This window comes from Cygnus atratus, chromosome 8 (genome assembly GCF_013377495.2).
Source record: "Cygnus atratus isolate AKBS03 ecotype Queensland, Australia chromosome 8, CAtr_DNAZoo_HiC_assembly, whole genome shotgun sequence".
Taxonomy (NCBI): Eukaryota; Metazoa; Chordata; class Aves; order Anseriformes; family Anatidae; genus Cygnus; species Cygnus atratus.
In genome coordinates, this window is record NC_066369.1 from 30,778,310 (window position 1) to 30,800,258 (window position 21,949).

Genomic DNA, 21,949 nt, shown 5'->3' on the forward strand with positions numbered 1-21,949 from the left:
CAAGAGTCAGCTGTGCATCCTCTTACCCAGCACAAATCCAGACTGTTGCAATTTGACAGCAAGACGGCATTTCAAACTCAAAATGAAAAGAAACTGTAGATGACTGCCATGCAGATAACGTGCACCATACATTAGAAAACGGGGAGTGACATCTGTAAATTGAGTTTCCTCGCCAGGACATGCAGCCTGTCACCACAACTTACCTCTGTCTTAGTGAAAGACAACCTCGAGGGTTGTTTTCAGAAGATAAATTCTTTCCATTTTTTTTTGTTTCAAAACAAAAGAAAACCCAACTGATTTAAGCAGCCTTAACAGCAGTTTCTTTCACAACCACTTACCGCCATCGGGCTGGACTCCGAATCACAGTAGGTTAGCAGCTCATACAGTGTCACCCCAAACGACCAGACATCTGAAGCGATGTAAAATTTACTCTGAAGCAAGCATTCTGGAGCATACCTGTGGACACAACGTGACAGTGTTACATTTTTGTTCACAGCTGCACAGATTTACTCATAAGTACACACATCTAAAGTAAGCAAATTGAAGAGGTGCGCTCTGCATTTATAGAGGCCTTATACATGAAAGTGTCCATAGGGCTTGGAACGCCACAGAAGTAGTAAACAGGGTGTAACTGTTACACAACAAATCACTGTAAGACTCAGGAGACCAAAAACAAATACAAAATAATGCAAAAAATACATAATTCAATGCAGGAAGAAATTAATAACACAAGAGCAGATTAGTATAATCTACCATGTGCCTCTTTCTTGCTCTGATACCGTCTCTTTATTGAGGCCTCTTACCAAAATAGGATAAATTATCAGGACACCTAAAAGCCCAAGTCTCTGGGCGCAGACAGGTTAGTCTGCTGCACAGTCTGATTAATGAAAATTAGTTCTAATTTATTACCAAAAAACAGGGCTGTCGAGGTCATCTTTGACAGTGTAGTACTCCTTATCAGTCTCAATTGCTTTGGTGAGACCAAAATCACCAATCTTCACTCTGTTCTCACTTTCAACAAGGACATTTCTTGCTGCTAGGTCACGATGCACATACTGACGGGAGCCCAAATAGTGCATTCCCTGCAAGAGAAGAAAGACTATTGCACTAGTTCCTCCAACATCTATGTCACTGTTTTTCTTCCAATTTCCCCCTCAAATGCTCCCTTATTCATCTGGTAATACTCCAGGCAGCTATTCAGATGGCAGGTTCTCCTGTTGGCACTTCCCAGGGTCCTTTTCTGACCCACATCCTCCCTCTAAACTCTGCCTTTGATTACCCCCTGTTGAGGCAGTTTGTTGTGCTTCTGCTTTTACTCTGTTTAACTTTCAGTCAAGCGACCACCATGTCCACAGCCACCTCTCCATGACACGTTTCTTTGTGTGCTGCTAGAACTGATGTCTGTGTTTATGCTGCTTCTAATTGCCTGGTCCACCCTAATCACAAAGCTACAGCCTCTTCAAGCACGTTGCTTCACGCAGTCTCACTCACTGTACTGTGCACTTGCATCTCTTCCTCACTTACAATATTTGCAGATTGCTCCTTCCCTCTTACCTGCACACCATTTCTAAATGCTGTTCTCCCTCCTCTCTATTACTTCCAATTCTGTAGTAGGAACAACTTTTTCTCATAGTAATCTTTTATGCAAGCGAACAAAATAATTACTCCCTTGCTGATCTTTATGCCAATAGCATCTGCAACACTGGAGAGACTGCTTTAGGATACAGGTTCTTGGGGACAAAGCAACGAGAATGGTTTTGTTTATAAAGCAAGCCTCCCTTTCCCTTCTCCCTTACTCTACAAAATGAAATAAATGAATTAAACTAATAATTAAACTAATCAAACAGAGGAGTTGCAGGAAGTCTCTGGTGCCATGCTCACCTTGCAGATCTGAACTGCGTATTTCAGAAGTTGTTTGAGATTGATTTTGTTCTTGTTCCGTGGCAGATACTCCTTTAAGCTCCCAGAAGGAAGAAATTCCATGATGAGTTTAATCCCATTTCCTCCTAAAAACAGAGCGTATGCTTAATTTGCGAGCATGCGTCCCTTTATGTCATTAACACCTTTTGTACGAGGCCCACAGCACTGGTAATATTTGTTCTGGAATAATACTGACGACCATGGCCAGACTATGGGCTATCTCCCGCATCAGTCATTGTACCAATACAGAGGAGAATCTATTCCAGGCAGCACAATTACTGAATATAAAATTCTTAAAGCTTTTAAATATTAACTTAAAATAATCACTTTCGCAAATGCAAAGTATAAGGCAATGGAGCTCTCTTTGATGATACCGCGGTTTATGGGGTGATTCTGTCAGCTCACTCCTGGAACACAGAAACCACCACCCTGCCCAGATGGCTCATTCCTTTTAATGGATTTGGTGAGATCATCAACCCCTTTGGTCACATCAAAGTTAGCTAAGCACAAAAATGGGCAGAAAGAGGACGACTTCTGCCTCCTTCTGCCTCTCAGAGAAATTGCTGCTTTTTCCATGAAGAAAGAGATCTAAACCCATAACATAGAACTAAGACTGTTCTACTTTTTAAAATGCTTAACTTTTAAAGGAAAACTTTTATACTTTGGTGTATAGTTTTAGTATTCTTTATGAAGATTTACCGTCTTCTGTGCAAATTCCCTTATATTTGACAATGTTCTCGTGATAAAGATTCCTCAAGATTTCTATTTCCTTCTTGAGGTCAGCAATGTGATTCCCTCCGCTCTCTGGCTTTAGAGATTTAACTGCCACTTGTTCTCCTGTATTGTCACCTTCTGGATCGTATCTGCACAGTTCAACCTTGCCAAAGTGGCCCTAATTGTCAAAGAAAAGATAACATTATTTAACACAATGCTCGGTAACCGTAACGTCACTGTTGCACTACTTCAGGCATTTATGATTCACCTCTTCGTGCTGCGACACAGAAAGCACACGGAGCTATGTACACACACACGCACACACACGCACACACACTCTCCTTTCCATAAAAACACAGAGACCGAGACCAGAAATTCCCCTTAGTAACAAAGGTGCAAACACGATCACTGTTAACTGGCTTCCCCAGAAGATTGCCTGAATTTCCATACAGAGCACACCTACTTTCTTGAAGCTGGATTCACCAGGAATTCCCTGCCGCCCGTGCCCCTGAGCAGGCCTTGTGCATACGAAAAGCCTCCTCCTCGGTTGCCTCCACCACCCCCATACTTCGTGCAAAAATTTTTGCAGCTGCCCTTCATGCTCAGCCCTAACTGGACTTAAGGGCAACCTGGTCCAGAAAAAGTATTTCTGGTTTCCAGCGCAGGGATCTAAAGCTGACATTCCTCTTACCTCTCCCAAATCACGGATCCTCTTCAAGAATCGTTTTTCGAAGAGCGTGGGGTCGACCTCTGTAACGGGCTTCTTCTCTGAGACAATATCAGGATCTGGGAGGGGAAAAAAATGTCCTAAGTTAGGCAGACCCTTCTGCAAGGACTTCTTGGTCTAGACACTTCAAGGTATCCTTGCTCACTTCCAATCCGCTGCTCTAAGTGCCTCTCTCCCTGCTGTCCCAACCTATTATTTAACCTTTGCCTATTTGTTGACAGGGAATTCCTCCCATTTGCATGTGCCAGTCCATCATTTGCTTGCTGGGTCTTTCTGCAGACTCTGACTCAGTTTTCTCTCCCAGTACTTCCCACCCTGCAGGAGCTATTCCCCTTCTATGACTCTGTACTGCTAGACAGGGGCAGTACAGCTTTGCCCTTATTACACGCTGATTTTCTGTTAGCTGCTCTTTAGTAACTACAACAGAAGGTGAACCAGGAATGTTGTTAATGCTCTGATTCAGTCACGCGAGCCCTGTGGAAATCTCATGGAGCTCAAGGACTGCCTTAAAACTAACTTAAGCTGTTGCATAAAATACAGACTATCAAATGGCGGTAAACACCAGCGTAACTTAAGCCACATATTCAGTACGAATTAAATGCTTGCATCCTATTTGCACTTAATCTATAGAAAGGGGCACTTCCACTGTCATAAGGACAGCTCCTGTCAATACAACCGTACACAGCATTGTTACTGAGATTCCTAATTCCTGAGATGCTGCTGCTCAATTGCCTACTTGTAATGCCCACTAAGTTCTAAAACACCTTGTTTCGTAGAACACAGTCAGCACACGTTCCTTCTAGCTTCTTTGTTTACAAGCTGTGAGGGCAGGAATTTTATTCCACAGAGGAGCAGCAAGTGGGTATCTGACAAAGTATCCACCTGCAAGATCACTGTGGAAAGGAGCCTGTTTTGTGCAAGGGCTACACATTACAATAGACGGTTTCTAAGGCTCAAAGATTAAAAAACCACCTGCATATTAACAGACTTATTAAAAATAAATCTGTTCTTACATAAACAAAAATGGAACATATAACAAAATCATGTCAACTGATTTTATAGCAGCTGCTGTAAAGATAAGAAAGGATTTATAATTTGTGGTATATAGAGAAACAGGATTCAGAGTAACAGGATCTCTTCTCTCTGGTGACTAGCAATAGGACCTGAGGGAATGGCATGAAGCTGCATCATCGAGTTGGACTCGATGATCCTTGTGGGTCCCTTCCAACTCAGGATATTCTACAATACTGCCACCATGCAACAATGCTGCTGTAAGGTGTCCCACTTAGCCAAAAAACCTGGCCTTCTTTATCCAACCCTTCAGCCAGTAAGCAAAACCAAGCCTTACTTTGCTCCTCCAGTTTGTTGATGTCTCTCATGATTGCTCTGAAGAAGGGTCTCTGATGGGGATCGTAGTTCATGCACTGTTTCATCAGGTCAGCTAGTTCCTTGCATGATGGTGTTGCCAGCACGAAATGCCCCTCGTAGAACCTCTCCTTCTGTAAGGTGCAAATCACAGAATCACAGAATCATTAAGGTTGGAAAAGACCTCCGAGATCAGCTGGGGCAACCATAACAAAACGGAAACTCCCGCATGAATTTTAGCTTGTAACTTCATCAGCCCATGTTCTGTATCAGAAGGTGTGACCGTAAGAGCCTGAACTCAGGAACTTTTTCGTAACTTCATCCTCCTTTTCAGCAGTGACTCTAAATCATCTCCTGCTAGTAGAGAGCTATTATTGAGTCTGGTGCCGTTTGGAGCAACCACTTACAGCACATGTAGTTTGCAGTATGTGCGGAGCATTTCACCTTTCAGAAGGTATTTTTCTGCCAGACGCCAGGCTCACCACGTTACTTAGGCACTGGGACACATGGCTACATGGAAGCACTTGCCAAAGAAACATAATACTGGCTGCTCTTCACAAACTCTGAGAAGGTAAGAGCTCTGGGACAGATGGGACGAGGGTGGCCTTGTGCAAAAGCTAAAAGCAAAACTACCCAGCCGTCTACCACATGCAGGAGGTAACCTGCAGCCAGGGCAGCAAGTTCCTTTCAGTTACCTCCTGTTAAAACAACTCAGGCAGTGACTCAAGTACTCAAGTCATTTCCTTCAGGCAAGCAGCAGCTGCCTTGCCCCATCACCTTCCCAACAGAGCAAAACTTCAAGAGAGAAAAGGCTGATATGGAACAATGCTGAGGGACTCCAGCAGTGATGAACAGAAACTGCCAGCAGTAAAAGAACGATTTTTTTTTTTTAAGCTTTCAGATCAAGCCATATAGAGTCCCAAGGAGACTAGTTACGAGCCAATGTCCAGAAGGAACAAACAAGAACAGAAAACTAGGTGCTTTTAAGCAGAACCTGAGTAAGTTTTTAACTGGACATATTGATTAGAAAAGGACAGGTGTGACAGCATCAGAAGCTCTGTTCAGTTGTCACCGTGCTGCATTTTGAGAATCACCAACAAGGTCAGGTTGAAGCAATAAACAGCATCTTTGTAGTAAGGACAACAATTTCTGCTGTGATCTGTGGCAATTTAAACAGCATTTGCCCCTTGTCAAGTACAGCTGAGCTGGTTTTGGTACAAGTTGAAAGCAACTTAAACTGGGTATAGAAACTGAAGTGCCAAAGAGGATGCATGTCCAGGTAAAGTTAATATAATGTAGTTTTACCTCTGCTAACGTCTTGTCTTTCAGTGGTATTTCTCCATTATAGCAGATTTCCCACAGCGTTGTACCAAAACTCCACTTATCTGCTGCAATGCTTAAATTTTTTGAGTCTTCAACACATTCAGGTGCAATCCAGGGGATTCGCTCGACACATTCTTAGATAAAAGACAGAACCAGAGCATTTTGGAATTAATATTGAAGGGCTTAAGACTTACAGCTTACTTATTCTTGCCTAACAGCTGCTTAACTAAAATAAACTAAAGCTGCAGTATTTGTCCAGTTTCAGGGAAATCTTGATTCTCAAATCCCTGTTCTCATACGGACATTTTTGTGGCTTTTATAAGCTCTAGCTTTGAGCCATCCAGAAACTAAGACTCCTCCTGTATTATCTCACTGGACTTTCACATGACTTTAGGAGAAATGAATACAACAAGCACTGACCATCAGCAACACCCGTTTAGTTCAGTGTAGTTTTCAGCTTCACAAAAGCTGATTACTTTTATTTGAGAACCAATTCTAGCTGGTATAATCTCCATTGTTTCCCTTCCCCTTCCCCACCACACTGAAGAGAAAAATCCGATTCCTGTACCATACCTTGTCTGGACAGCACAGTTATTGGTATTCCTGGGTCGCTCAGCTTTATGAAAGGACCATATTCAGTATCAATTCCCTCTCTTGCCAGTAGGATGTTTTTAGTACACACATTTCCATGTACCAAATCCTTATCCTCCTACAGTAAGGTAGGAAAAGAAAACGGTGAGTGCAATGAGCTAGCAATGCTCAGCAAGTGCTCTAACACCTATGGCATGGGGGGAATCACTGTAGAATACTCCAAGCTGAAATCCAAAAATACAGCTTGGAAGAAATCATCCTAGAGAAAAACAGGGAAAGGAGAAGTAGGAATATGCTGTTCACTCTTAAGCATTAGTATTTGTAGGTGTGATAGATTTTAGAAAAAACACCAACATTTGATTCCTGTTTCATGACAAGAAAACCTGCAGAAATGGAACACTGACTTGCAACTACAAACAAGGAACCAGTGGCAAACACAAGCATGAAGAGTGTTTGGCTTATTTAAAGTAATAGAAAGATTTTTTAAAAAAAATCTATACATTGCACAGTCTCACTGCCTGCGAGAGGAAATTCATTAGTTACTAACGCAGATGAAATCTGTGTGGCCTTAGATTGCAGCAAGCTATAGACAATGCTTTTCTCAAGGTGCCTTCTTACCAGGTAGCTTAGTGCACTTGCAAGTTGCTTGGCTACTTTGAATTTCCAAGGAGTTGTCAGGAGTTCACTTTTCCGATGCATAAACAAATCCAGAGGCCCAAATTCAACAAACTCTTCAACCATGACATCTACAAAGTCGGGTACATAAAGTCAGTATTGCAATGACCAGTGTCTGGAGAAACCTTATAGGCCTGTTCCCAACTTCTCTTTCCACCCCCCACTTCAATGCAAACTGGTTGTAAGACATCATTATTCCACCTTCTTAAAGTTTATTTCAGTGCTCAAAGAGTCCAAACTAAAAGGCTGCCAAGAGAGGCTTTGCATAGTAAAAGAACAGAAAACTTGGAACAAAGCATTTCCAAGGCCACGGGGCAGAGCCTTCCCAGGGAAATGACTGCTGCTAGAAGGCTAGTTTGTATTGACACTACAGTCAGCACTTGGCTTTCTGACCTCAAGGAATCACCCTTTAACACTTTTATTCAAAGACAGCACTGGAAGGGAAAACTCGTTAGTGAAAGGACTTGGCAGCTGCTTGGCTGTTCCCATTCCACTTCTGTCTGCCCTGAAAAATCAACCACATCTCCCTCAAGGCTAGCTCTGAACTGAATGGCTGCCCTGTCCTTACCAAAACCTGCTGCTTCAAAATCTGTCCAAAGAGATGTTAACTGAACTCACCTTCTACGTCCCGGACACAGACTCCGTGGAGGAGGACAATGTGCTTGTGGGAAACCTGCCTCATCATGCTCGCTGTTTCAAAGAATGCCTGTTAGAAAGTGAAGGAGATTAGCCATGAAACTGCTGATCATCGTGGCAGTCGTCCATGCCCTCAACAAACTACAAAGCAGCAATAACATAAACATTTGCAAAAGATCCCTGTGTTTTCCAGTAGCATAAAGGGATCGACATAAAAGGATCATACAAGGATCAACAGTAGGGAAATGCTGTCCCACTGCAGTAACGGGGCAGGGGAGGGCTGTTGCGGATGTGTTGTTCACTGGGTCATGTAAGCAAGCAGTGCTCTCCCTGGCACTCTTGCAGACACACAGATACCAGGTCTGATCGCCCCCACTGTGATGCATTATTAGCTTCTCTTAGTAGATGACTAAGCAAAATGTAAATCAAATCACTTGCCTGTGGCCTTGTTGATGACAGAGCTGGCAACAGACTGCCAAGCCCACTGCACAATGCAGAGGTAGTTTCTGGAAGGTAGCGGTGCCCTCACTGAACTCCCTTGCTCTCAGATGACAGTTCAGACCTTGGGTATGGGTATGCCTGTGCGTTTCACACCACTACAAGGTGTGGGTCCACGGGCAGGCTAGAAGTAAATAGTGGATTACTCCTGCCAGAACCCAGTGCTGCTTCCTGTCTAAGGAAATCAACATTTTTAGCTTCTCAAAGGGCTGATCAATGATGGATTTGACTACCTGGAACGGTGAGAGCTACCTTCAGCGTTTTTCCATTCCCCTACCACATACACAAACACTAAGTTTCTCAGGCATTGCATAGTTACAATGTGGTGAGGCCCAGTATTGCAGGACAATAGAAAAAGAGAAAAAACTTGCCAAAGAAATGTCTCTGTGGCTGGGGTCCAAGACTTTGAGGAGGACTTTAATCTCTTTTTCATTTTGATATCCTTCATTCTCATCATCTTTGTAGTTGAGAATCCCTGAGTAAATCTGTGTTCTTGTCCCTCTTCCAAGATGTTCACCCTAAGACACAACACACCATATACTTTCAAACCAGGACACGAAGCAAACAAATACATGTTTACGCAAATAGCTGAATCTGCACTCAATTCTGCCTCCCAGAATTAGCCCTCCACTTGATCTAGCTACATGTACTTAAAATTTTTAGAGTGGAAAAAACAACGACAACATGTTATTCTTCATTTTAGTAGTCTCTCTGAGAACACTTACCCCGTAAACTCATTGGATATTAAAGGGCTATTACATCTCCCCTAACATCAAACAGGCTCAGTGTGATTTAATGCGATTAGACTAAACATCAAATGAATAAATAGTAACTCTTATTTACAATAAGCTGCTACTGAGGCAATCTTTTATGTGTTTCCAAAAGTTAAGGAAGTAATATTTCAATGGAACACTTTGTTTGGGAATGTAATTTCCTCCTAAATAACAGAGGATTCCGTCTTGGGATATTTTTGCAGGAAGTCTGCATACTGACTGCAAATTACCAATCAAAAAAACAATTGATACAAACTCTATCTGTCTTCCCCAGTCAGTAATTTTGTTTTGTTTTGTTTTTAAAAAAGAAAAAAAAGACGAACCTTTATTTAACCGAAGAAGCTAACTGCATGATTTAAGAGGCAAAGTCTTTTAGAAACGTTCAGTGTGATCTGTGCATTCAAACAAATGTTTTTTAAAATTTGTTCAGGTTACCTGCACCACTAACTGCAAGTGACTGTCACAAGATTTAGGAACATATCTGCTAAATCAGTTTGGAAAACAAGATTCTGAATGCCAAGACTCTGCAGACCTTTTGAATATTTTACCTTTTTTTTTGCTGTGGGATATTGTCTTAAACCTCAAGTTGCCCATTTCCCTAATATGCCAGGCTTTAGAAGATACAAGTACATTTAGTAATAAACCAGGTAGCAACAGCAGGTCCTAAGACTTTCATGATTTTTTTAATAATGACCTTACAAGCATCTTTTTTCACATGCTTTAGAAAATTGCTTAAATATTCATTTGATTTCTGGTGAAACGCATTACTCCCCAGCTTTGCTTCTTTTTCCATGCAAGGCCATGTAAACATCTGGATTCTGCAATAAGAAGCTTTAATATAAATAAAGATTCAAAAGGTTTTATTGAGGAGAAATGGGAATAGAAGAACTGTCCAACCAGCCATAATGTAGCGATTCTCTATTACCTGACTGGGTATGGAGGGCTGCCCTACTTGTTGGATTTTAAGAGACAAACAGTGTTCAGCAGCTACCTACCTGCGTAATTTCTTCTTTGAGGATTCGATGGAAACTCAGCTGCCCTAGATGATAAACAGGCTGCCATTCCTGAGCCTTCTTGGTTGCAACTAGCAAGTTGGAGATCTCTGGAAGGCAGGGAGAGAAAATATTCGTTAAGACTTCTCAAAGATAACTGCATACACTCACCTTTCTCAAACAGTAACATTTTTGGATGCTCACTGAAGTAAATTCTCAAACGAATGAGAAGGGAGAAAAGAAGAAACTTTGACCAAATTCCTGTTCAAGTAACTTCTGCTCATCACTCAACAGAGAATTCACCAAAACAGAGCTATATTTTTTATTTTATGTACACGATCTAACATGAGCTGTATCACAGCTGATAAGAAACCATTGGTACTTACTGCACAGAGAAGTATCCAGGGCCCAAAAAGACACTACTTCGGCCACAGATTAAGTGAAATAACACACATTCCCTCCTGCCTACAGGTATGGCCCTTTTCCACTGTCCAGGTGGATATGAGACAGCTGGAGTCTCATTTCCTCTCTTTACCTCCTTGAAAGTTTCTTGTGCTCTGGGAAACACTAACAGTCTGTTTTCAAAGCATAAAACTTAAAGTAGGGAACGCGAAATAAGCAGAAGGAAAAGTCTGCTGCTGCTTCCCCCTGTTTCTGGTCAGGGAGAGGCATCGTTAGATCCAAAAGCCTTACAGGTTAATGTTGTCTTCCTGCATCTGACAGCTGGCGTTATTTATTACGATACAATGGTTTTAGATGTCTGTGTGCACCTGGCCCTCCCAGTACTGGGAGCATAACATGTACGTGCATCAGGACTAAACCACTGTCTAGCACCTGAAAACAATCCGTTAACAGATCATTTGTTGGAAATACTCTTCTCTTTCTTCAGGCCCTAAGCATCTTTGTGAATAACCAATTAAACAGACAGATTCAAAAGAAAATGAAGAGGAAAAAAAAAAAAACAGGGAAGAAACAGAATAGGGAACAGCAAAGACAACACATTGGGTCCAACTGAAGTTCAGAGATGCAACTGTCATGACAAAAGCTGAGGAGGGGAGAAAACTCCTTGATCTGTTTGGCTTATTTATTCTAAATACAGCTGTCAAAATTTAATTGAAATGTCAAAACGTTTAATCTCTCCGTGCTCCAGACAATTAACAACGTTCTTGAGAAGTGCTGAAAAACTCAAACTAGCTACAGAATGCTCTACGATCTTCTAAACAAGCAGGTAATGAATGCAGCTCAGTTATTCCCCTTATTCTAACAGGAAACCATTATCTGATCAACACAACCATGCCATTGTGTGTTTCCTTTCATAAAAAATTCAGCTGCAAGACACTTGTAGCTTACAGCAGTTTTATTAAGTGTTGGCATTAACAGTTTAACAAATGCACAGTTGTCCCAGTCATCTAAAATCTGATCTCACAGACAAATCTACTGACTTCAAGGGTGCTCGGCTTGATAACAGCTCCAGACAAAGCTTTCCCCACTGCTCTTTGAAGATTAATAAAATAAACAACACATCATAATGACAGCAAATAAGCTTGATACCAAAGGTTGCCACGCAACAAGCTGCAGGTTGCAAACCTCTGCTGGAACAACATAACGTGATGCACGGCAGCACTGCCTGGCGTACGTGACTCAGTGGAGAAAAGGAAGAACCTTATATGGTCCCTGCTTTGACACAACATCGCAGCTCATGACTCAGAGTCAGCTGTGACATTTTCTTCTTAAACAAATCTAGCGCTCTGCCTCTGCCATCGATACTGCAGAGGCCAGTTGTTCAGGTGCAAAAAGGCAAACCACTGTCATTAGAAAAGTTCATACAAACAAGGCTCTTGAGAAGCACCAGCCCCTGAGCATCCTGTACTGAGCTTGTAACACTAAAAGGAAACCCCTAAAGCCTTGTTCACAGCATTTGCTTTTGCTTTTTGACAAAATCCCCAAACACAGAGAAGCAAGAAACTTAAGTAACAGAAGAGCTTGACACAAGAATACAGAACAAACAGAGCAGACTAAAAATGCCTCCAATGCTGATGCTTGTTTCCTTTCAACAGCAAAGTCTGTAGTTTTTCTTAAGGGACTGGGCCTACCTCTTGGTTTTGGTTGGCAGCACCTCTTCAGTGTAAAGCTTATGTTGTCTGTCCGAAGTATTTGTCCTTTGAGGTGATCCATCAGCTCTTTTAAGGATGCGAAAGATTTGTTTGAACCGTGTAGGAAGTACCCGCCTTTTTTCACCTCAATCTGGAAGTTCTTGTACTGGATTGAACTATTTATCATCTGGAGAGAGTGGGGAAAAAAAGAAAGGAAAATACTGATCACTAAAGTGAAAGAACATTTGTAGGAGTGAATAAAGCCATAAAGCCTTTGAAATTACTTCTAGGAACAATTAAACACTTGCTCCTATGCTAGCTAGGTTCCTCTAATCAAACTTCAACAAAGCCAGAGAAGACCCTGGAATTCCTGTAACCTTCAGTCCCAAGAAGGCTCATAAAAAAACAGAGTGGAAAAAGAGCAACATAAAGATGCAAACTTTTAACAGGTCCAAATTACAGCTTCTGTGTTCTGCACAGCCTGAGAGTATTCAGAAGCCCTGACTCTTCAGAAGGAATTTTCTTCCATGCTCAAGAAGCATTAGGTAAGCTGCAGTGACAAATTCAGTATGTCACTCTCACAGCATATGAGTTAAATAAGCTTAATTTGAACCATGTTCATGCACAGTTCTATTGCTATGAACAGAAGTGTTCTGGATGTAACAGAACATATTTGTCAGAGAGAGCACAAGAGTCTGGGGAAAATAAAGCTATGAATACTAGTGTCCACCCCCTGCCGCATCAGCTGTCAAAGAAAACTAAGAGGAACTGCCCTAAAGAAGATAAATATAACATCATGGATTACAGGGAGCCACTAGTCTTTAGCTCATTACCAGATTACTACTGGGAATGCCACACCTGACGTACCTCTGAGCCTTCGAAACAAGTCACTGTCATGAGGATGTGGTTAAAGTTCGTGCAGCTCCATCTCAACACGTACATTCCTGCTTCATTTCCTTCCTGTCGCAGTTTGTTGATGGCATATTCGGTGCTGAAAGAGTCAACGTGCAAATGAATAAAATCATCAAATGAGCAGTTGCATCCAAAAGCTATTGTTAGTAAATACACAGGAAAGTAATCCTAAATTTGGAACAAAAACATATCATTGTAACTTTCGTAACTTACAAATATTTGTACTATTATTAAAACATAATTTGTGTTTATTACATATGCTCACATTTAGCTGTGTAAGAGCAAGGAAAGATTTATTATGCTCTTAGCATGCTTAGTGAGGAAACTCTGCTTCCAACACAGTGCACATGTTAAGTTCTCTTAAACACAAAAGGAAAAGCCAGAAACATGGACAGAAAGGAAAATAATTCATTCAGCAAATTAAAAATAAAAAGCAAAGCTTTGTACATCCATTCAGGGACTCCCAGGGTCAGCACAGATAAGAGTAGAGTTTACCTTTGTGTACCTAAAATATTCCCATCTGCTCAACTGATGATTATAGTTATTAATGAAATAAGTCTCAAAATACTCCTACGCTGATGACGAGAGAATTGGTGACATTATTTTTTCTTCTGATTACATGAAAAAAGTTGTCCTACAACCTCTTGGTAACTAATACTGGCCATTACAGAAACCTTTTAAAGCCAGATTTCCTCAATGGATTCAATATGCAGCAGAATTAGAGGACTAATTATTCAAGTGGGTCAATTCAAATCAAACCATTTTACTAACCAAATGGGTCCGTGGCATCCGTTTTTTATGTTGTGTTCGATCAGTGGGGGAGCCACGTCTGTACAAAGATAATGGTGGGCATCTGCTGTAAGTCTGAAGTATCCATCTATCAATGATGCAAATGACAAGGCCTCATCATGTGAGGACAGTTTTAATTCCTAAAACAAACAGATATTTTAGTCAAGAATTCTTACAGTTCTGTTAAAATATTTGAGAAATATCTAGCAATTTATTCACAGTGAGTAAACAATTGTTCAGAAACACATGATAGAAAACCACACACATTTAGGAGGCCAACAGTGACCATTCTGCACCCTCCCTACTTATTACTGGCTAGAAACTCATTCTCTGGCATGACTTGCGTTCTGCTGTAATCCTGGGTGAGATCTGTAATGCAAGCTCTTGCAGTACTCATTGTGAAACCTCACAAGTTCAGGACTAGGGCAGGCATGTTGGATTTGAAGCCAAGGGCACTTTGGTAGCTCCTTTCTAAATTCTAACAGCTGACAGCCCACAGAAAGAAAAAAAACAGTTAGGACACTAAAATTAGTGACTCTCCTCCTCCCCTCTCCCAAGATCCCTCTGCCCTCCCTCACTGAGCTCCTCTTTCTTGACGCTGCTTTTGGCTGTTCCAGGCTGTACGCAGGAAGGCCACGGGCTGAGAAGCACCGCTAGGAGATCATAAACTCTTACTGGTATGCAGCAACAAGTGTAGAGAAATAACTGTCTTCATCAACTTGCTGCTCTTCTAATTAGCACTTTTGCATTTGTACACTGTTGAAGACAGTATATTTAACTACTCTTTAAAAGTCCCATTAGTAAATGTTCCCCAAGGAGGTTGTCACCTGTCGCCCAACAATACTGTGCCACTGTAACAACCCACAGGAAGGAAAACTATCCAGGTTTGGATCTTACCATCCTTTTGTTATCCTGCTTGTTAATGCTCACAGTAGACTCCTTGATGACAATGTGGGTGATTTCAGGGAAATAGGAAAAATTGTTCCATAAATCTCGAATTTTGTGTTTTTCTTCTTCCTTTTTGGTTTTGCCATCAGATTTTTTCTTCTTCTCCTTTTCTGTCTGTACAGACTGCAAATATATTTGGGATAAAAATATATCAATACAAACATTTTTTTAGCACAGTGCTTTCACTACGAAACAAAAATTCACAACAAATTAATCTTCTACATCTAGTTAATTGTTGAATGCCTTTGCACTGAATTATCAATTCTGTGATCACTGCCTGTATCGCCAGGACTTACTTCTATCAAGAACTGTCCATGAGACAACTTTCATGAGGATGAAAGAAACCAGTTGTTAGCCAGGCAAGTTACCTCTCTCACTATGCTAGCAATAATAATAGTGGTAGTGCAGGGCTGAAACAGCGATACTGAAATTTCTGAAGTATGTACATGAAGTACACTTTCTGAGCTCAGCCCAAAAGCCAGAGCGACATTCTTCTCACGGCGCCTGCCTGAACTTCTGCCGACAGCAGCTGGAAATCTGCATGCAGACCACAATGACACTGGTCTCCTCACAGATCAAAAACTACTGAAAACTATTACTAACTACATACTTAAAAAATACAATCGTTCAGACTAAGCAAAGCTTCCTGCTAGTCACTGAATGCTTTTCACTGAGATGAAGTGTTTGGTTTAGCCATTTAAATAAAAATAATCTACAAATCAGCAGAAACAGAAGACTTACAAGAAACAGGCTGTACTTCTTGCAAGCTTTTCTTCTCAATATCCGTTCTTCCTTCCCTCCCCCTCATTAATATTATCATTTCAAACAGAAATTCTCCACCAGAGATAATTAGCTTACATCTAAATGTAGAGAAGCACAACATTTTCTGTGCTACAAAAGATAGCCATCAGTAGGTTTCTCATCACAGTAGGGAACTGAGGCAAGCAAAAAGAGGTCTATTTGTTCATGTATTGTATGTGGAGAAAAACTATAGAATATGCCATAATCCCTTCAAGCACAAAGTACATTTAATATTTATATACACAAAGTACAAAAGAGGTTAAACAAAGTGAGCTCAGCAGCACTGAAACAAAGGACATCATATGAAATATCACTGGCATGAGAAAGCTGAGCTTTAATGTCACTATATTTTAACTTACTCATGAAAAGTCTATCAGTATGAGTAATTCTGGCATCTGGGGTTGCCAAACATACAGAAAAAAGCATCAGCAGACCTTGATATCAAGACAGAGCACCAAACCGTAAGGGCCTCCACGTGCATTAATCTTTCATGACTTGAATCTGGTCTGGCAGATACAGCAAAGTCTTTAGTTTTTCTGGTGAAACTTCCAGGCAAAGAGGCTGCCAGAGAGTATGTGGAGTGTGCATCCTTGGAATTTCCCAAGACCAGAATGGCTAAAGCCCTAATCAATCTGGTCTCACCTCAGAGCTAACCCTGAGCAGGGGGTTGGACATGACAAATCCTGAGGTCTCTTCCAACCTGAATTATCCTACAATTCTATGAAAGGAGCCCTTTTAAAAAAGAAAAAGCTGATCTGCAGTGTCTGAAGATCATGTACACTTTTTAACAGTTGTTGTGCCTCCAAAAGTAATCCTCAAATTCCCATTTATCAAAGGATACTTACATTTGGCTTGAGCCTCCACTGAATTCCATTGTTTCCTGTCACGATGACTTCATATAGTGGAAGGATTTCGTTGTCACCACAATTAAATCTATTTATTTCATTCTCGGATGAAATCAGCAGAGATGAAGTCTCAAAAATTTCTGCTCCATAATGTTTAGTCAAAGTCTCCATTGTTGATAAGTATTTAACTTTCAGATCGCGTGGAGACACACTACTGTCACAAATGGTTTTGTTGTTAAACTCTTTAAGGAAATGCTTGAAAACATTATTTATCCGAATCCTGGTTAAGAAATTCCTTTGTCTGATAGTCTTGTTCAAAGTTTCAGGAATATAATGTTTATAACTAGGAGGAAAAACAACAGTACAAGTTAATACAGTTGATTCCTAAGTTTTTAACTCTAAAATGTGGTACTGCCTTACATTTTGAAAGTAATTTATAGAGAACAAGAAGCAGTAAACCACTGTGCAGCTGGTACTGCAGAAACAGTTTATGGCATTAGCAGCCAACAGGAATTCAAATAATAACCTTACCTGGAAGCTTTATAGGCAAACGGATACAGCCCACCCAAATCAGTAACATTAAGTTGCCACTTAACAACGCTACCACTTCTCAACTTATTAACCTGGAATCCTGAATTTACAGCAAGTATGCAACACATCAGTACACTGGCTGCACTACCTGCATAAATTTCATATAATCTTCAGGTAAGAAGTAACTCAAATTTTCTATTACATATCCCAATTGACCAGATTAGGAAGACACACATAGCAGTATTAGTGTTGGGGCTTGTAACTCCTACACAGTCAGACCGTGCAAAGTAAAATGCTTAAGGTCCCTTTAGGAAGAGAAGTGAAGCATATCCAACAGCAAGGAAGAATTCATCCCAACTTACCTGATATCTTTGGGAAGCTCTGGAAGTTTCAACTTTTTGTTGATGGCATAGTGAGAGATTGCAAGGACAGCCATTCCCAGACATTCATTTTCAATTTCATGAACTTCTTGATCATTTTTAGGGTCACGGATTGGTGCTAGGCCTTTCACTAAGTCATACTGACCCTTAACAAGGAGAGAAAAAAATATATAATAGGTTTGGCATTTGTCATGCTAGCAACCGAAGTCACAAGATCAGAGGCTCTCCTTGAGCAAGAAAAGAGTCACCCAAAACTGAAAGCCATGACAAGAAGGGGTAGAGGAAGAAGATAAGAGCTATGCAGTAAGATGCCATCTTTTCTCTTAGACCAATGAAACAGGAATGTAGGCAAGCACTAGTCACCCCACAAACCCTGCCTATTTGAGAAGAAACATCAACACTTGTGCCTGACAAAAGTTTATTAAAATGATGATTCATGGAACAGGTGGAATCATCGCAAACATCATCACAGCACATCCATCCCATACACAGTCTCTATCATCTGGCAATATTCACTAAGGTCCCTACCCATTGTTTTTACCTTTTTTGCTGGCAATCAGAAAAGAAAGAAAGAAAAAGACAAAACACACTTTGCAGCATGTTATATGCTCATATAAAACAAGGCACAAATTAGGTAGATTTCGCAAAAGAAACCCTTTGCTTCTTACTACTTCAGAATGCAAGTGGTACCATTAAGATGTATTTCTAGCTGTAGCTACCTGGGTATTTTCTGATATTGTGGTTTCACAACAGAACGATTTTCAATTAGGAACGCAAGCTTGCTGAAATAGAAACTGCACCTACTTGCCATGACTAGCATGCAGCATGCTACCAGCAACTGGGAGACACAACAGAAGGAAAGAAAAACTGCATGCAAGTAGGCTGTGTGACAATGGCTCACTCAGAGGGTGGTGAGGCACTGGAACAGGTTGCCCAGAGAAGCTGTGGATGCCCCATCCCTGGTGGTGTTTAAGGCCAGCTTAGATGAGGCCCTGAGCAACCTGATCTAGTGGGTGGCGTCCCTGCCTATGGCAGCGGGGTTGGAGCTAGATGATCCCTGAGGTCCCTTCAAACCCAAGCCATTCTGTGATTCTATGAATGGCATCATGTGCAAATTTTTCACAAAAGGTCTAGCATTTATATAAAAACCAGTTAATAGTAAAGCAACTGTGTTGTAAAAACGTAGCCTGTGGCTACGTTTTTGGACTGTGAGACAGTTTCTTTACATGTTCTGCATATGGCCTGATTGTTCTTCATTAGGAAATTCTCTTTTCTCCATGTTGTGTAAAGTATGACCAATGCCAACAGGTAAGGTTAAACATACATTAAAGCTTGAACATAGTTTTTTAAAGCAGACAATTTCTACTGGATCAAATAGTTGTCGTCCTAGTGAAATGGCACAGACACTTGCATGCAACCTCCTACCTGTGCAAAGATGTACTCTAATGAGTTTGCGTCAAGGATCGGGGTTCCTTCTGGAACATGCTTCTTCTCGTAAGAGTTCTTTGACTTCTTTGGCGAATGCCTCCACACGGAGGGTTCATTTTCACTAGTCCCATGCCAGTTTGTAAAGTAGTATCTTGCAAGAAAAAGAGAAATAAACTTTAAAAATCCGGGAGAAAATCCTCAATTTATATTAGATACATATTCTAAACTTGCAAAACAAAACAAGGTACATGCCAAAAACTTTCGATTTTCTGCCTCAGTGTAAGAGACTATGCCTCTACTGTGCATTAACCAATAGTTGACATTTGCATTCCAAATTAAAATGGCTCATCTAAAGTGTTAACATGGCTTCAGACCTCTTCCTCTATAACCGCTGAGTGCCTCCCTCCAGGCCACAGCTGGAAGTACTAGAAGCTATGCACTGGAATTTCTGCTTCCCTTTGGTTTTGGATGGAGATGGTGAAAAAGACACTAATTTAAATCATCCAGCTTTAAAGGGACACAGTCAATCTTCTCTGTGTATTACAACTAAGCTTTTTAATCTATCTGCACACAAGGTTTTTTAAAAACCTGCTAAAAGAGTTGGCATCTGCTGCAAACGAATGAAATTGTTGAGATCAAGCATCTGCCAGAAGCTTTGAAAAATCTTTGTCTAAATTGCTCTAGAAATTTCTTTCTGAGTTCTGTTAAGATTTTAAATCGCATAAAGCTTAGTTAAATCTGGTTTGAATCAATGTGCCTTTTGCAAGAGTTCATTCCTTGCACATGATCATGACGTACTTACAATTAAAAGGTTACAGGAGAGCAGATTTACCCAGCTGCTAAGTAGGAAGGATTTCTGTTAGAATACACCACTAACTCCAGAGAAGCATTCGGCGCTACCCACAGCAAACAATGCAGAAGTACTTACTAATACAAGGGGAGGTGCGAAAGGAGACTTTCCTGATGGACAGTGACCACAGTGAGCTCTACATAATGTTACCACAAACTCTTGACAGCTAAGATTTTAATGTCTGCCTAAATGTGCCATCGGCAAAATCGTAAGGAGCTTGTGTGACCAAAATAACATTGAGAACAACTTACAAAGGAAGAAGACAAATGAATGTGAATGATAATAAGCACTGCACATAAAAGGAGAAGTAAAGAAAATTGAGTGGAAAAAAAACTAAGTTTTTAAAGTAAAAAATGCTGCGGCATGAGGGATTAATATATCCAACTCCTGAATTGCAAATACACATTTTCTATATTGAAAGAAAAAGCGGAATAGATGAACTAACTTATAAGCTACAGGCACATTTGAAAATTACAAATAACAAATCTGTTTAAGTAACAAATCATAACGTTGCCCAAACAGTTTCAATTCGAATGTAACGCAATAAAAATTGCAAGAGGCGTATCCTGGAAGACAGGAAGAGAGCGGGCAGGCAGCAAATCAGTCAGCAAATGCTTATGAACGGTACAGGACAGGACAACCCTCATGCAAGTGTGCAAGGTCTAAAATATGTGACTATAATTTCGTGATTTGTCTCTGACCAGAATGGGAGCTCATGGATTAAGTCCCAGTTCTGCAGTGGTCGAGGTTGGTGCGTACCAGCCTCAGTGCAGGCTCAGGATCTTGAAGAGCAAAAGAAAATTCATGCTCTTAGTTTAGGACCACGTGTTTTCATCACGTTATCTGCACAGTAAGTTGACTGCCCATATGAAGAATTATGTATTACCCTACTCCTAAAGATACTCTCCGCATTGTGTTTTTGTCCTTTCTTTCTTTTTGCTAAGTCTTTTTAAGACCCAAAAGGCTTACATACATAGCATGGGTAAGAACACCAACACACAACTATGCTAAAAACTCCCAACACATCCTGTAAGATACTGCAGAAATCCTTTGGTTTAAGCACAAAAAGCAAAAGGAAAGAAAGCAAATCCTTCTGCCTCCAGGAAATTACTTTTTTTTCCACATGCTACTTTATAAAATGACTGATAATTAATAACACTGATTGTTTTGTTATTTCCTGAAAACAATTATGGGCAAGGTATTGTGTATTGTTTGTAACTGAGTGGAGAATTTGTTCCTTTACCTATTAGACTGCCATGATTAAAACAAGACTTATAAGTTACAATAAAAGTTAAAGCCCCATTGTTTGTGGAACCATACACACAAAGCAGGAGAGTCTCTGCCTTGAAGGGACTGATTGACTTGTGGCAAGGAGAGAAAGACGATTATTATTCCACTTTCAAAGACAGAAATGGGAGCACAAGTTTTTGGATTCAGAAGTCCTGCAGAAGACCTGGAAAGGAGATCCATTCAGTCTGGCCAAGGAGTGGTGAAATGCTGGAGGGGCACCTGCTCTTCCTTCTCTTTCACCTATGGGTGACTCCGATGACCCTTCTTTCCTGGATTTCCAAACCCTATGCCTTGGGTCCCTTTGCCATGCCAACAAACACTGCTACCTCTGGCTTAACCACCATCCAGCTATGAAACAGTTAAGCTTGTGAGCTAATTAGTCAGGATATTACAAAATACTGTGGTTTCTTATGCTGTAGACTCCTTTTTCACTTGATGCAAATACGGGTCCTGTTACAAAGTTTCTAGTAAAAAGCAAGTCCTTTCAAAATATTACCAAAAGTATACTAACTAGCATGGATTTTCCAGGGAGAAGAGGAAGATGGGAAGTCCACACTATCAGAAACGAAACACAAAGCTTTCAGCAGTGGAAGAAAAATCTAACATCTAAAAGCATTTCAAACTACTAAGTCACGTACCTTCAATTTATATACATATAATTTCAATAGGAAAAATCAAACCTATCAAGTCAATGAAATTTCAGAAGTAAGGTTGTCAACATAAAACTGATTTAGTCTCTGAACGATTATATACAATCTAATACAGTGCACTATTAAAAAAGCCCAGCCCACTTTCCTTTTTCAAAAGGAATTCTGCCTCTTGCAGAGCTCTGAATAAACAGTATTTATTTAGAGAACAGTTTCACAAT

At 40.7% G+C, this 21,949-nt stretch overlaps 1 protein-coding gene across 7 annotated transcripts in view; it reads right to left on the bottom strand.

Annotated features, from left to right (window-relative positions):
* The window catches only part of JAK1 (Janus kinase 1), a 58,678-nt gene that overhangs the window by 2,834 nt on the left and 33,895 nt on the right, over positions 1-21,949 (bottom strand). For all 7 annotated transcript variants that reach the window (XM_035564497.2, XM_035564496.2, XM_050712401.1 and 4 more), the window contains 19 exons: positions 18,939-19,092; positions 17,496-17,659; positions 16,603-16,945; positions 14,906-15,079; positions 13,991-14,148; positions 13,175-13,298; positions 12,308-12,494; positions 10,218-10,324; positions 8,821-8,967; positions 7,934-8,021; positions 7,259-7,386; positions 6,623-6,758; positions 6,032-6,183; positions 4,710-4,860; positions 3,326-3,420; positions 2,620-2,812; positions 1,882-2,006; positions 910-1,082; positions 339-456 (listed from right to left, as the gene is read on the bottom strand). In XM_035564497.2, coding sequence (XP_035420390.1) covers positions 339-456; positions 910-1,082; positions 1,882-2,006; positions 2,620-2,812; positions 3,326-3,420; positions 4,710-4,860; positions 6,032-6,183; positions 6,623-6,758; positions 7,259-7,386; positions 7,934-8,021; positions 8,821-8,967; positions 10,218-10,324; positions 12,308-12,494; positions 13,175-13,298; positions 13,991-14,148; positions 14,906-15,079; positions 16,603-16,945; positions 17,496-17,659; positions 18,939-19,092 — 2,917 coding nt within the window. The remainder of the gene's footprint in view (positions 1-338; positions 457-909; positions 1,083-1,881; positions 2,007-2,619; positions 2,813-3,325; positions 3,421-4,709; positions 4,861-6,031; positions 6,184-6,622; positions 6,759-7,258; positions 7,387-7,933; positions 8,022-8,820; positions 8,968-10,217; positions 10,325-12,307; positions 12,495-13,174; positions 13,299-13,990; positions 14,149-14,905; positions 15,080-16,602; positions 16,946-17,495; positions 17,660-18,938; positions 19,093-21,949) is intronic.